This window comes from Brassica napus, chromosome A9 (genome assembly GCF_020379485.1).
Source record: "Brassica napus cultivar Da-Ae chromosome A9, Da-Ae, whole genome shotgun sequence".
Taxonomy (NCBI): domain Eukaryota; kingdom Viridiplantae; phylum Streptophyta; class Magnoliopsida; order Brassicales; family Brassicaceae; genus Brassica; species Brassica napus.
In genome coordinates, this window is record NC_063442.1 from 787,190 (window position 1) to 802,145 (window position 14,956).

Here is a 14,956-nt window from a genome sequence, read left to right on the forward strand (position 1 = left end):
TTGTCTGTGAATCTGTTTCTTTGAAATGTAGTCTGCCATGTTTATGACTTGACTTGAGAAGATATGATTCGATACATAAAACACTTGAGAGTAGCTAGCATACATCATGAATCTTATCTTACAAGATACAAGAGAAATGCAGAATTATTCAACTAATACACGAGTAACCAATAAGAGAGTCATAACAATGATGATAACTTTGTCAAAAGACCCAACCAAAACCTGCAAACACAAGCTCCAGCAGCAAACAGGTTTGAATGTTTTTGATAAAGGTTGGCCTCTTGACTTTATTATAATTCAGAAGAAAACTCAATCTATAAATAGAAATAACGAAAAAGAAAACAAAAGGTTTGGGCTAATGAATGACCTATAGCCTTTTATCCCTTCCAAGGATGCTGAAAGGAGATTGAAATAAAAAGCCCCTAAAACTTCTCTTCTGTCTCTCCTCTGGCTACAAAAATAGAAGTGTGCTGCTCCCTCTCTCTTCTTGAATACATCATCATCAAATGGACTCAGTCTGATATCTTAAACTCCACTCCTAGAACGTCTTTCACCATCTCATATGTCACAAACGCAATCGCAATCGATGGTACAACCTATACCAACACGACAAATGTTTAGTCTATAAGAAAATAGAAAGAGAATGGGTTTTGTTATAAGAAACGAACCTTCACTGAGTTGGGGACCAAACCCTTGTACAAAGCTCCAAAGCCTTCATGACGAACTGTCTTCCTAAATGCATCAACCATACCGTTGTATTCAAGCTTGCTTCTCCCCTCGCCTGTAACGACAGAGGAAGCATCTTTCCACCCCACCATTTGCATTCTCCTACGAATCACATCGAGTGGATAAGCAATTGTCTGACCAACCGTTCCAGCTATGGCACCACACGAGAGTCTCGTTATGATGGTCAGCTCGTTGTTCTCCACTAGTCCGAAAGGATTGTCTTTGACTAGCCAGTCCTTTAGAGACTCGTAGACAGCAAAGTTCAATCCCACATATGGAACCTGCATAGTATCAGAAGAGTCTCATGATATGGCTAAACTTGTAGTGAATACGTAAAGACTGATGAAAAAGAAACGAGACACTTACAACTCCAATCACTGATGGAAGCCAACCACGGTACAAGGCTCGTGGACCTTCCTCTCGCAGGACAGTTGACAAAGCATGTGCAATTCCTCTATACTGATAAGGGGAGTTTGCCGTCTGTGCACATTATCCATGTTTGCAGAGTTAACAAAGATGACCAATAAGGCTCCAGCAATTACAAAGTTTGGGGTGGTACAAAAAGTTACCTGGACAGTTAGCCTTCCACGAACCATATCCATCGGGTATGTTGCAGACATGGCTATTATTCCAGCAGTTGCACCAGCTCCAAGCCGTAAAACAGGAGTCAGTTGTGCATTTTCTGTAGAAGCGGAAAAACAAGAAGACTAAGTGATAGGTAATATCATTCAACAGGGAACAAGAAATAATCTAATGGTGAAATGAACTAACCATTTCCTGGCTGCTGACGATACAAGTACAGTATACCCCTAACAGAGACAGACAGAGAGTATAGATTAGACGGAAATATAAATGGAGAAGAATCAAGGGACCATAGAATATAAAGAAAGTCTTACTTGGAAGCCTGCTCGTAGCTGAAAAACTTAACAGCAGAGTTAGGAACAATACGAGCACAGTTGGTGCCGTTTCCTTTGAACAGTCCACGAAGTCCCTCAGTTCTCCAGATATACTTCAACCCTTGGACCGTCCCACTATACTTTATGTTATGTGGGTTTTGGACCTACGTATAGATATTAGACAAGGAACAGGTCAAGTCTCTAACAATCACTAACATGCTCCGAGACAAAAGAAAACAATCAACGAAAGAGTAAAAACCTGAAGCAATATCTTCATCCTTTCCAGAGGTGCAACTGCAGTTCGTGACCTAATAAATAAAAAACACGCAATCTCCTCCTTTCAGATATTAACCCAAAGAAAACAAAATGCGTGCACTAAAAGTAACACAAAGAGTGAAAAGATAAAGTGACTAACACTTTCTACTCATCTACATTTTATTAACCATCCGTACATAAACCTCTATCTATATATTTGACTGCTACAATAAGTTCGAATTCAAGGAAGATAAAAAGGGTAAGTGACTGATCAATCTACTACACTTAATGTCAGCTACCAGATTCAAACATCAATAAAGTTTTGATTTTTATGAGAACCCATGAACAATCATACTCAGTCCATAAGAGAAATGAAGAGAGAGAAAAGGAAACTCACACTCCACCAGCGACGCCACCGGCGAAGAGAGACTTGCAGATGCTGAGGACAGCATAGCCCGGAGCTTTGACTCCTTCCCTCGCTTCCTCCGCCAGGTTCACGATCGTTGATACAGCTGCCGACTCGCTCCTCTTCACATCCTCTGATGCCATCGATCGATAATCGCAATCACTTCACTACGGTTACGATCTCAGAAGATTTCTTCACGATCTCTCAACGAAAAAACCCAACACAGTTTAGGATTTTAACGAGAAGAGAGATCAAAGAACGTCTCTCGAATCAAATCTACCGGCGGCGATTATCAAACGCCAAGAGACAACAACAACAACCTACTGATTAAGCCCCGAGTGATGACGACGACGACGCCGTTTTAAAGTCAGCCTTTTCTTTCTAATATTTGCTAATCAAACCCTTGACTAACCTACGTTTTCTAAAAACAGCCCTTCTACTACCAAAGGATGTTAAAACACTTCTGCATTTAACAAACATAAATGGATATACACCAGAATATTTCGAAATTAGACACATGAGGGTTATACTGCAAAGTTTTAATCGGATGATGAGCTTTTACTGTAAAAAACAAATAATCAGATTAGGAGTTGATTTTGCAATTTTCGTACTTGAAGAGTTATATGCATAAAACTATTAGTATAAGGACTAGTTTGCAACGTTTTATCCTACGCCTGTCACTTATCGCGTAAGATATACTCTTTTCGTATATGTGCGCCACGTGAAGATGGTGTTACTGTTTAATTCTGCTAGTCCCACTAAATGATCGGACACAAAAGTTAAGGTTTTAAACCACATAAAATTTTGTGGACTCATTAAAATCAAAAATATAATTTCTTATTTAAATACTCACAATACGTACTCCACATACTTTAAGATTCGTTATGTTGTAATGAAACAAGCTAGTATATTTATTTGTTTTATTAACATAATGTTGGGCTTAATATGGAAATAATGAACAAATAGTAAATCGTATAACTATTTTTACAAGCATTTTCTTCATTTAAGTATAGCAACTAGGCCCTATATTTTCCCAAGGTGATATATCATGCAAGTATCAAAACACTAAATTACAATTGTGCCTTGTTTTTTATTTTGGCTTTTCGTAGTTTGGAGGGGACATAGAATACCCAAAAATGACAACATCACCTCATTATTAGCACCAAAAATCCACATCGAGCTTTTATGTTTGGTTTATGTATCATTATTTTCGTTTTGAAAAAAAAAATATAAATGTTGATGTATGTGTATTTAGACATAGATGTGTGTATAAAAAAGGGAATGTAGGACCACAGCGGATAAAGAATCAAATACCAAAAGCCTTGTAGGTTATTATTCTATGCAAAAAGTCTTCAGATCACACATCAAAAAGCTTACATACAGTGATAGCCACTACTTGAATTGTCCAGTTAATAATATAACATGTTATCATTTACTGTTAATTGTATCTTAAGCCCATAAAATGGGCCTGTTATGGACCCAAACAAATTGAGCCACTTATCAAGTAGATAATGAATTCCGGGCCGGTCTTTAGGCTGAGACAACTCGTATTTTGATGAATTTCTGCCCATTAAACTCTTTTTTCTTATTCTGCATATATACCTTCGAGTACGAAAATTGCTTGTCATTAGTCAACGTTTAAGTCTACCAAATTGCATTTAGTTATCTTCTAATTTGTCAAATCGTATTTGTGTATGTATGTATGTACATAAGATAAGGCAAGTGGAGTAACATCTTTAATGATCGTAGAGGAAATGAAGAATATACAGCTGTAGCTTTTATCACGACAAAATTATAGTCAAAATGCGACTTACATACTGTAGCATCGAATTTCTTTCTCCTTTTGTACAAATTGTACAATAAAGCGACTTTTTACAAATTGTAGGCTCTTATATAGTTTGAACAAACAAAAAAAATGTAGGCAACAATAGAACGACTTTTTTACATATTTTAAATCAAACGCCTGCAATCATAAGAAGTTATATGATCCAGGTTGTTGAAAAAATAAAACTGAAACATTTTTCTTCTTTTTTGGTACGGTCACATGAAAAGTAAGATAGCATTCAATTTTCAGTTTTTTTTTTCAAGCTGCTACATATATAAAAGTTTATGGCATGAATGTTTTTCTTTTAAGTTGCCCAATATCAGAAAATATATTGCTGATTTTAGTTTACTGAACGACCCAGACATTAATTATAATTATACTGTATATTTTGAGATTCATGCTAATGTTTTGAACATGAAACTACCTGTATATATAAAGGAAATTTCGTTTATACGTTCCTACTAAAATGAATGAATATTCTTTGTAGTTCACTTATCTGGAAATGTTTTGAACATGAAACCACCGGTAAATGTAAATGAAATTTCGTTTATTTGTTCCTAATAAAATGAATGAATATTCTTTGTAGTTCACTTCTATGGAATTTTGCGATAAAATGTATTTAACTAAACTACTTGTCGGTAAACAATCATATTCACATTGTATTTATAAAAAAAAAACTAATAATTTTATTTATATATATGGTCGTGGTCTGCTTATCTATTGGGGTCAACGAGACCTAGTCAATCCTCTCAACTCAGCCTCCATTCATACTCTGCCTTCCACGCGCTTACGTACGGACGCGCCCCCTCAAAAGTAAAATTTTCCACAAAACTTAAAAGAAGGCTATCAAATCAAAAACTATCACAAGTTTGATTTTAATCCTTCATCCTCCTCCTCCCTTATTTTCCTTCAAATCTTATCATCCAGAAACAGAAGTACAAATGCGAGAAAAATAATAATTATTTTTAATCAAAACATTACAGCTCAAGTTTGGTAGTAAGCACGCAGACATTTACTTCTTAACAACAAAAACAAAACTCTCTGGTGGCGTCAAAAGAGATTATATCTAAAGGCTTTGGTCTATTGATTAACCGGAGATCATCAGAATTCAAGGTTCGTTTGATTATTCAATTTTGGTGTACTGATGATAAGCTCGATAGTTGCTTGGTGCCCATCAACTCAAAATTGAAACTTTTCGATCTGAGATTTTCGAATTTTATCTATTTGATATATAATTGCAGTTGAAATCACGAAGCAAAACCCTTTGAAAAAAAAAAAGCAGTCTTGATGAGGTCACGAGAAGATGATGCATACGACCCAGATGGTAGTAGATCAGATGCTGGCTCTTCAAGAACCGACGAAGAGAAACACTCGCGTCTCGGGTCTCAAAGATCTGGCAAAAGCCAAGACCTTTCTGACCCAAACTACGCTTCAGACACTTCCTCTAAGAACACAACCACCACCAACCCTATCGAGTACACTGAGCAAGAACGTGCTGAGCTTCTTAGAAGGTTAGACTCAATCAAAGACCACCTCCTTCGTGGTGGCAGTGGTGGTAGTGTAGTCAACGAGAATCAGCAGTTCCTCAGACCTTCTTATTACTACCAACATCCTTATCCAGAACCTTATCCTTACCCTGCACCAGTTCACTATCATCAAGACCCTTATAGAAGACCGCCTCCTGTTCCTTACCCTCCTCGTCCGTATCCTGGAACTCATTACGTTGACATTGGTGCTGATATAGTCGACCAGGGTTCATTCTTTCCACCTACTCCGAGTAGATACAGTGACATGCCTCCCTACAGCCCTGTTTCTTCTCACCAGAGACTCTACAACAACAGTCCGAGTTTCCCTTCCTCCGTGACCTCCTCAGATCCTCGTGGAGGAGGTGGTGGTTACGCTAGGTGGCCTAGTGATGTTGATTCTGAGATGGGCGGTGCTGGTGCTGGTGCTTTTCCTCGTGGGTATGTTAAGAAAGCTGTTTCTGTTAACGATGACGCTCGTCGTTGCCATCCTCTTGCTGGTGGTGCTCCTTTTATAGCGTGTCACAGTTGCTTTGAGCTGTTGTGTTTGCCTAAGAGGAAGCTTTTGGCTCAGGAGAGGCAGCAGCATAAGCTGCAATGTGGTGCTTGCTCTGAAGTTATTAGTTTCAGGATCGTCGAGAAGAAACTCGTCTTCTCTTCTGGTAATGAGGGAGCAACAGAGTCTGTCTCTATAGAGGTTGAGGATAGAAGCACAGTGGTGGCAGTGGAAGAACAGTCTTCTGTTGATTTCAACAACTCAGGCAGTGATTTTCCACGTAAAGATGAAGATGAAGAAGAAGAAGAAGAACCAATAAGGAATCACCAGAACACAACAAAAAGCGTCCGGTCTGAATCTCAGCTCTCAGATGATGTAGAAAGACTGAGCATTTCCAGTGAAAGTCTACAAAAGAAGGAGGTCAAGTCTGTTCGTAGACGAGCTAAAGGCTCAAAAGCTACAGAGCCAGCTGCTTCAGAGAGTGCTAGTCTCCTTGAACTTTTTGAGTATTCCAATGTAAACCGAGCTGCGCTCGCGTACGGGATGGCGGAGTTGGGTTATCACAAGCCTGATAAGCAAGAGTTTTTCACGAAACAAGACTCGGTAAAGCCTGAGTCATTAGCTACGGAGACGGAGGTTTCTTACAACGGATACTCTAACACAGAGATCTCTGAAGACTCAAACGGAAGAGAAGACAGCAACAACAATAACAATAGACCAAGAAGTAGAAAAGGAAGCGAGTCTGGCTCCACGGAGGTGACAACGAGGTCCTCTACTGATGATCAAGGGAAGTTGTTAGAAGTTTGGGTTAATGGACATCTTATACCTGAAGAGCGAGTTAGCACTGCTGAGAAGTTAGCTGGACCTGTCCAAGCTGGAAAGTACTGGTAATGCCATTAACTTCAACCTTTCTTTTTTTATTTTTGAGTACCAGGAGGCCCAAAATAATATTAGTTTCGTCTCGGCGGTCACTCGAACTGGGACCTCTGAGACACAATGGCCAGAGTCCCTTGTGTTTTTCGGTTTCTGATTTATTGGTCTATGATTCAGGTATGACTACAGAGCTGGGTTCTGGGGAGTAATGGGCAAACCTTGTCTGGGTATAATACCTGTAAGTGCCTTCACATTCTTATCTTGAGTTGGTTATTGAATCAGGAATCATCAAACTGATGAGTTACATGTTGTTGTTTGGCGTGGTGCAGCCATTTATTGAGGAGTTTAGCCATCATCCAATGCCGGATAACTGCGGTGCAGGGAACACAGAAGTGTATGTGAATGGGAGAGAGCTTCACAAGAGAGACTTGGAGTTACTAGCCGGTCGTGGTCTTCCTAGAGACAAGAACCGTTCTTACATCCTTGATATATCAGGAAGAGTCGTTGATGGAGAGTCAGGGGAAGAGCTTAAAAGCCTTGGCAAATTAGCCCCAACGTAAGCCAATAATTACACTAAATACATAAGAGTCTTTTTTTAAGTTTGAAGTTTTGTTGAAATGTGCTTAAATAACTTGTGAAACAGGGTTGATAAGGTGAAGCATGGGTTTGGTATGAGAGTTCCAAGATCATTAGCTTCATGAAAAGCTCCCACAAGTAACAACAACACCACCAAAATGGTTCTGTTTCATATTATTGATTTGTCTTCTTTTTTTCCCCTAAATGTAAAGCGTGCTTTTTTACTCATGACATTGGTTAGGTATTTTTTTTTTTTACTTATACGAACCGGGTTATGTTGGTATAAGGTTTGTTGTTTGTAATATTTCTTCTTTCTTTTTCATGTTCCAAGCAGACCAAACCGTTTTGTGATTCTTGGTCGATGTTGGTTATAGATTGTGTGTAATGAATTGCCTACAACTTTTATATGTTTTTAATTAATGGCAAAACGGCCGTTAACTACATTTACATCATTACATGTACTGTCTTTTATGTGTCAAATGGACTTCTAACGCCGCAGGTGTTTAGAGGACAACGCAAATGATACATTTATAGTGTTTAGTTAATGGTTAATCGTAATGATTTTTCTTTAGGCTTATGGACTAGTTTTTCACGTTTCTAAAATAGCTCTTACTACGTGACAACTAACAACAGACTGTAGATTCCATGGGCCCAATATCGATATAAAACAAGATAGAGAAACTGATCTGACTGGCCTCGTGGTCCGTTCGTTTTTTTTCATGTATTATTATTTCCTACAGAAACAGAAAAAGAACAAAATGATACCAAACTCTTTTTTTTTTTTTTTTTTTGTAAACTAAATGATACCAAACTTGTGACGAGCATGATCAAAACAGGGGAGATATAAACGGAGCTACTGTCCACAGAGTATCCTGCAAATTTCACATTGAAAAATCGAAGTTATAGGTTTCTTTATATCTCTACAAACATTTAAACAAAATTATAATTTCCTTAAGCCTTTTTTACAAAAAAAAAAATTATAATTTTCTTTTCAAATAAAGGTTTACAATTAAAAAGGAGGAGAAAGAAACAGATTGCATTTCTCATTTTTAATCATAAATTCAAAACAATATTCAATACTATAGTCTAACAAAAAAATCATTAGACCCCCAAGCCCAAAATATCAAAATGAGTGTTGATTGCCAAGTTCCAAGCTCCATGAAAAGGTCGATATTGTTGGAGCGAAATGCAGTGGAGATAACACCAGCCAGATATGAGATAAGAGGCGTGAGGACCAAAAAGCAATGCATGTCCTTCTCATTATAATAAAAAATCTCTAACTTATTCCTAAAAATCCGAATAAAATAAACAACAGGACAAATTAGACCATTTAGAATCTAAAATTTTATTTTTTATACAACTCTAGAATCTCTTTTCTAACCTCTAACCATAATTTAACATCCTTTCCAATTTTGTTAAAATGTGACAGGACAGTATAAATGACAAGATTAATACTCACAACAATGCTAATCAAGGACGACTAAAAATGTGCCTGATAAGAAATAAGCTAAATAAAGACTGAAATGGCAAAACAGTAAATAAGAGTGTCGAACTAAAAATATCTTCATCACTCTCCCTCTCTAAACAATGACTATAAAAGCATTCAGTAGTGTACCTTCACCAAACCATCAAACACACTCTCTCAGTCTCTCTTCCCTTCTTCAATGGAGCAACAACTAACATTAGTGTTGTTGGCTACCCCCAAAGGCGCCAACTTTGACGAACAAACTCTACACGAAGCCTCCTCCTCCTCCTCCTCCTCTGCTCCCTCCTCCACCTCCTCCTTCGCTCGAACCTTCCTCAAATTCTCCGTCTACTTCTCCCTCGTCGCCCTCGCTTACTACTTCATCATCTCCAGCTTCACCGTCCCTCCTCCAATCTTCATCGCCCTTGATTCCTCGCCTGTATCTCCTTCCGGCAACGGTACAATTCTCGTTCCCCAAGCTTTACCCGCCAATTGGGTTTCAAGAATTAGTGTTGAAGTTTCAAAATTTATCGAAAAGGATTCAACTTTAGTGTTCACCATGTGTGTGTGTGTGTGCAGTTTCGTCGCCAAAGTGTGATCTTTTCACTGGGGATTGGATACCTGATCCGGCGGGTCCTCTCTACACCAATCACTCATGTCCTCACATTCAGGATTTTCAGAACTGTATGTTGAACGGACGTCCTGATGTGAACTATCTCTTCTGGAGATGGAAGCCTCGTGACTGTGACCTCCCTAGGTTCAGTTCATCTCAGTTTCTCGACAGAGTCAGGAACAAATGGTGGGCTTTCATTGGAGACTCCATCGCTCGTAACCATGTCCAGTCTCTCATCTGCATCCTCTCTCAGGTAATAGATTTTTAGACTTTTACACACATATTAAAAAAAACATTCATTATGTGTTAAATTAAATACAACTTCCTATAAATATAAACAAATAATTTTAATAAACATTTCTTGAATTTAACAAAAAATATATTTAATTTGTTAAATATGCATAGAGAACTTAAAATTTAAAAAAAAAAAAAAAAAAAAAAAAAAAAAAAAAAAAAAAAAAAAAAAAAAGAGAACTTAAAATTTTGTGAAATATTTATTTTTATTTTTGTGAAATGGAGGGATATTAGCAGTTGAACGATTCCTTAGGTTGCAAGAAACTGAGAACTTAATGGTTTATCGGTTTAGGTAGAAGAAGTGGTGGAGATTTACCACGACAAGGAGTTCAGATCCAAGATCTGGAGATTCCCTTCTCACAACTTCACACTCTCTGTCATCTGGTCTCCTTTCCTTGTCAAATCCGAAACACTTGGCACCAGCTCTGATATCCATCTTTACCTCGACCAGCTCGACCACAAATGGACTCACCAGTACTCCAACTTCGACTACGTTGTCATCTCCGGAGGCAAATGGTTCCTCAAAGCAACGATATTCCACGAAAGCAACACAGTCACAGGCTCCCATTACTGCCACGGTAGATACAACCTAACAGAATTGGGATACGATTACTCCTACCGCAAAACCCTCAAGCTAGTTCGAAACTTCGTCCGTGACTCAACGCACAAACCCCTGGTTCTGTTCCGGACCACAACACCTGACCATTTCGAAACCGCAGAGTGGAACGCTGGTGGGTACTGCAACAGGACGATGCCCTTTAAAGAAGCCGAGGCCAAGTTAAAAACAGTTGATGCTGTGATGCGTGATGTTGAGCTTGATGTGTTTCAGAATTTTGGAGAAGGCTCGACCAACTTTAGACTGTTGGACACGACAGGGATGTCTTTTCTCCGACCAGACGGGCACCCGGGACCGTACAGGCATCCGCATCCTTTTGCTGGAGGGAAGGTTAAGAGCAGTGTTCAGAATGATTGTCTGCATTGGTGCTTACCCGGTCCGATTGATTCATGGAATGATGTTATGGTGGAGACCATACTTAACCGGTAACGGTTTAGATGACGGGATCAAATGTTCATTGGACTGTTAAATGTACAACGGTGTTGTTTGTGGTTAGTTCCGGTTTATAATTCCCACTTGTTCGTGTATATGCTATTTGTATATTTTTTTTTTCATTTTTGTAATGGTCTTAATTACTCTTAAACGTATAATAATAATGTACCTATGTTATAAATGATTTTGTTTTTCTTTCAGAAATACTAACCAACCATATAGAGTTACATCTATTGCGCCTTTTCATTTTCTAAGGCTAATGTCAATGCAAAAACACCGTGCCGTTTTACGACATAAGCTGACGCAGTCTAGCCCGTTCTTAGGTACGTGTTGGAACCCTTATTCGCAGACGCAGTCGTCACGATTGACATACGCCATACGACGAAGACGAACATTTGGTTGTTACAGCATCTTTTGGCATATCTTAACAAATAATACATAACTAGGTAATAACCCGCGCCTTGCGCAGGATGTGATTATTAGTTTTGTTATTTTTAATAAAAAAAAAACAAATCTATTTAATCTGGATATCGGTTCGGTTTTAAGTTATTTTTTTGTTTTTAATCTCCTAAAATATAACCATTATTTTAAATTAATATTTATTTTGGTTTATTCTGTTAGAACGTTTGTTTTTTAGTTTTTTCGGTAAAATCCAAAAATTATTATTATTTATTTATTTTCATGTTATAAATTTTAGATAATCGTCATGTTGAACCAATGGTTTCATAGTTTGTAAATGGATAATAGTTCAAGAAAAAAAATTATTAAGACAAATCATTTTACTATAATTTGGTCGGTAGTGAAAGAAACATTAAGAAAAAAAATGTTTCAACTTCCAAAAAAAAATGATACTTCACTGGTGGTAAATACTTATACAGTGTTCACATCAAGGTGCACATGTATATGTATGTAAAAGTATATAAAAATAAATGATAAATATATAAATATATTGTTAATTAGTATTAAATAACATTTTTGTTCTAAATAATACATGAAAGATAAAATTAAAATTAATTAAAAATTAAAAAGGCTTTGACTCTGATATCCGAAATGATTTAGAATTTTAAAGAATATCTGATTTGATCCGTAAATAAAATAAAATTTAAAAAATAATTGAAAATTTTAATAATAACATTTATTACAAAAATAAAATATTATTTAACTTTTAAAATTTTAATACCTAATATAATAAATTTAATCCATAAAAATATTGTAAAACTTATATAAACTATAATATATATAACATATATATATATATATAATTCTGTACATATATGTATATATATGCATATAACAGATCAAATTTGATATCCGTTTCTAAAAATATTGGTATTTGTGATTTGTTTTTTTAATTGTATTTTAGTAGTTGATTTGCTTCGTATAGTTACGATGTCCATATTTTTTTGTTCAAATCAAAACGGATAACGAATTGAATCAAAACTTATAAATATTTTGCCCAACTTTATCCGTAAACAATAAAAATAATATATATATATAGTTTAGCTTTTGATTCCTTATTTGTTTTGATTCGAACCGAAAAATCCAAAGTTTTATTTGAACCATGCACATAAGTTTTATATTAAAAAAAATAAAAAAGTATATAGTGTGAACACATTTATGAATATAGTGTGAACGCGTTAACATATTTATTATCAAATCATTGTGAGGCTGCCACGTGTATATTATAGTGTGAATGCATTTATTACAATGCTTCTCCTTTAATATATAAGGGATTTTAATAAAATTGTTTAACTCGCTCAAATAAATAAATAAAATATATAATGTCTAAGTACGAAATTATTTGTATTGATACGACAGCTTGGTAGACTCGGTTTTTCTAAGTTAGTGTATTCAAACACAAGTTACATGAAGTCGTAAACGGATACTCAGACCCAAAGCATTTAGAATAAGCGTTTATTATTTTTATTGTCACAAACTTTCATTTACTAATCAACCTCAAACCGTTGACACAAGTTCTTTAAATGAGCTTTTAGCAATCGAATATGCCATAAATGTTTATAGAATAAAAATATGAATGAATGTGTTGGAAGCATATAATTGCATAGTTTGGCAAAATGCGTTTTTGATCTCTTATTAGGAATTTTGTTCCGTGACGTTTGTTTTCTAATTCCAAAATGGTTTTTGTATCATGAAATATGTTTAGATATACTATCAAATGGAGTAGGCAAATGGGTGGACGCAAGAGTTAATCAAATTGTATTCATCAAGAGATATTTTAGGTCATATCAAAATTCAAACATAACACTAGTAGAATATAATCATCTGTTAACGAAGGGGGTTATAACTCTTAACCCAATTCCTTTTAGGCTTCGAATGGTAACACCTTTCGCTCCGCACCGCAGTTAACAATAACAAAAATCTTTATATATACCTTATATCTATACATTTTTATAACTGTTAAAACCACACCGCACTTAAACCGCTTGTCCCGCACCGCTCAATCCGTAGTTACCACCATTCGGAGCCTTAGTAAAAAATGATGTATTCTGTTACAAAAATTGATGTATTTATGCAAGAGTCATTCTTGGGTTCACTCCCTAGGGTGAATCTCTAGGTTCACCAACCAATAGGATTTCATTATTTCAAATTCGATATCTTTTAAAAAAGGAAACAAAATATTCTCAAATTATATTATGCTTTTAAAATAAAAAAAGATAATAGTTACAAAAAAAAGAATTAAAAAAAAATATTTTTAATGTTCTCAACAAAACACTAAACCCTAAATCCTAATCCCTAAACCCTAAATCCTAAACCCTAAACCCTTGGATAAACCCTAAACCCTTGGGTAAATCCTAAACTCTTGGGTAAACTCTAAACCCTTGGGTAAATCCTAAACCCTTGGATAAATCCTATACTCTAAATAAAAAACACTAAAACCCTAAACCCTAAACGCTTGAATGTTTTAGTGTATAGTGATTTTGATTTAGAGTTTTGGATTTATCCTAGAGTTTAGGGTTTATCCAAGGGTTTAGGGTTTAGGATTAAGGGTTTAGGGATTAGAATTTAGGGTTTAGGGTTTAATGTTATGTTGACGACGTAAAATATTTTTTTTTGTAATTATTACTTTTTTTTTACTTTTTAATTTTAAAAACATAATATAATTTGACAATATTTTGTTTCCGTTTTTAAAAAATATCGGATATAAAATAAAACAATCATATTGGTTGGTGAACCTAGAAGTTCACCCTAGTGGGTGGACCTAAGAATAAGTCTTTATGCAACCTAAAGTCAAACTTTATTTTGAGAAAGTGGAAGGGGAAATTGTTAAATTCGAATATTTCAACCATCTGTCACTCTTCTTTTATCCGATTATAATTCTAGCCTGGCAAATAGATGATATTCATCATAACTTGCTGATGCACACGTCGAATTGACAAAGATATACAAATATATAAAGATTATCATCGTCCACAAAAAATGATTTAATAGGCTTTTTGTTGATTGTGATTTGGCGGGACATATTCAAATTAATAAATCATTACAATAACTATGGGCGCTTTGAGATAATTCCCACTTTCACCTTTTTCACTCAAACATATGCTAAAAGTCTAATCTATCGATGAATGATTATATGCTTTTTTCTCGTCGCCATGATGTCCCAAAATATTTGAAGATGTGAGTTTTTATTTTTGAATGTTTAGAATAAATGTTTGATAAAGAGGAGAAATTGCTATAAAATACAATAATAACGAAGAAAAACGAGCGATGGATATCCTCGTGGAAGACATAAAAATCATTGCACAAGCATTACGTTTGCATGGCATCACATATCACACGTGCGCCCAAGACATTTCACACGCGCACATATTTTTGACCCACAAATCACAAAAGGCTGGTCCTCACTGAATTTTTCAACAATTTCACAACCCCTCCCAATAATTGAACAGACAATATTATATCAATAATAGTTTGAGACACGTATAAACTCAGTCACTTTTA

The 14,956-nt window shown here is 35.9% G+C and overlaps 3 protein-coding genes across 3 annotated transcripts; 2 read left to right on the forward strand and 1 right to left on the reverse strand.

The window, feature by feature from the left end:
* Window positions 1-72: 72 nt before the first annotated feature.
* Window positions 73-2,737, reverse strand: LOC106365647 (mitochondrial adenine nucleotide transporter ADNT1). Its single transcript, XM_013805097.3, has 8 exons — window positions 2,275-2,737; window positions 1,882-1,930; window positions 1,623-1,786; window positions 1,498-1,535; window positions 1,296-1,408; window positions 1,093-1,206; window positions 669-1,007; window positions 73-596 (listed from the first exon to the last, which is right to left on the reverse strand). The coding sequence occupies exons 1-8, from the start codon at window positions 2,424-2,426 to the stop codon at window positions 513-515; spliced, it is 1,053 nt and encodes a 350-aa protein (XP_013660551.1). The 5' UTR covers window positions 2,427-2,737; the 3' UTR covers window positions 73-512.
* Window positions 2,738-4,834: 2,097 nt separating this feature from the next.
* On the forward strand, window positions 4,835-8,019 carry LOC125577646. The gene is made up of 5 exons (XM_048739167.1): window positions 4,835-5,221; window positions 5,350-7,014; window positions 7,178-7,238; window positions 7,330-7,556; window positions 7,644-8,019. The coding sequence occupies exons 2-5, from the start codon at window positions 5,396-5,398 to the stop codon at window positions 7,699-7,701; spliced, it is 1,965 nt and encodes a 654-aa protein (XP_048595124.1). The 5' UTR covers window positions 4,835-5,221; window positions 5,350-5,395; the 3' UTR covers window positions 7,702-8,019.
* A 1,221-nt stretch (window positions 8,020-9,240) lies between these two features.
* Window positions 9,241-11,037, forward strand: LOC106365643 (protein trichome birefringence-like 26). Its single transcript, NM_001316182.1, is given in 3 exon segments — window positions 9,241-9,499; window positions 9,621-9,907; window positions 10,241-11,037. Coding segments are annotated over 3 exon segments (1,299 nt in total). The 3' UTR covers window positions 10,994-11,037.
* Window positions 11,038-14,956: the final 3,919 nt, after the last annotated feature.

Coding starts and splice junctions, on each gene's coding strand:
- LOC106365647 (XM_013805097.3), bottom strand. CDS start 2,426: ATGGCATCAGAGGATGTGAAGAGGAGCGAGTCGGCAGCTGTATCAACG. Junction 1,207..1,295: donor GTGGAAGGCTAACTGTCCAG/GTAACTTTTTGT, acceptor TAATGTGCACAG/ACGGCAAACTCCCCTTATCA. Junction 1,008..1,092: donor TTCCATCAGTGATTGGAGTT/GTAAGTGTCTCG, acceptor GATACTATGCAG/GTTCCATATGTGGGATTGAA.
- LOC125577646 (XM_048739167.1), top strand. CDS start 5,396: ATGAGGTCACGAGAAGATGATGCATACGACCCAGATGGTAGTAGATCA. Junction 7,239..7,329: donor CTTGTCTGGGTATAATACCT/GTAAGTGCCTTC, acceptor GGCGTGGTGCAG/CCATTTATTGAGGAGTTTAG. Junction 7,557..7,643: donor CTTGGCAAATTAGCCCCAAC/GTAAGCCAATAA, acceptor CTTGTGAAACAG/GGTTGATAAGGTGAAGCATG.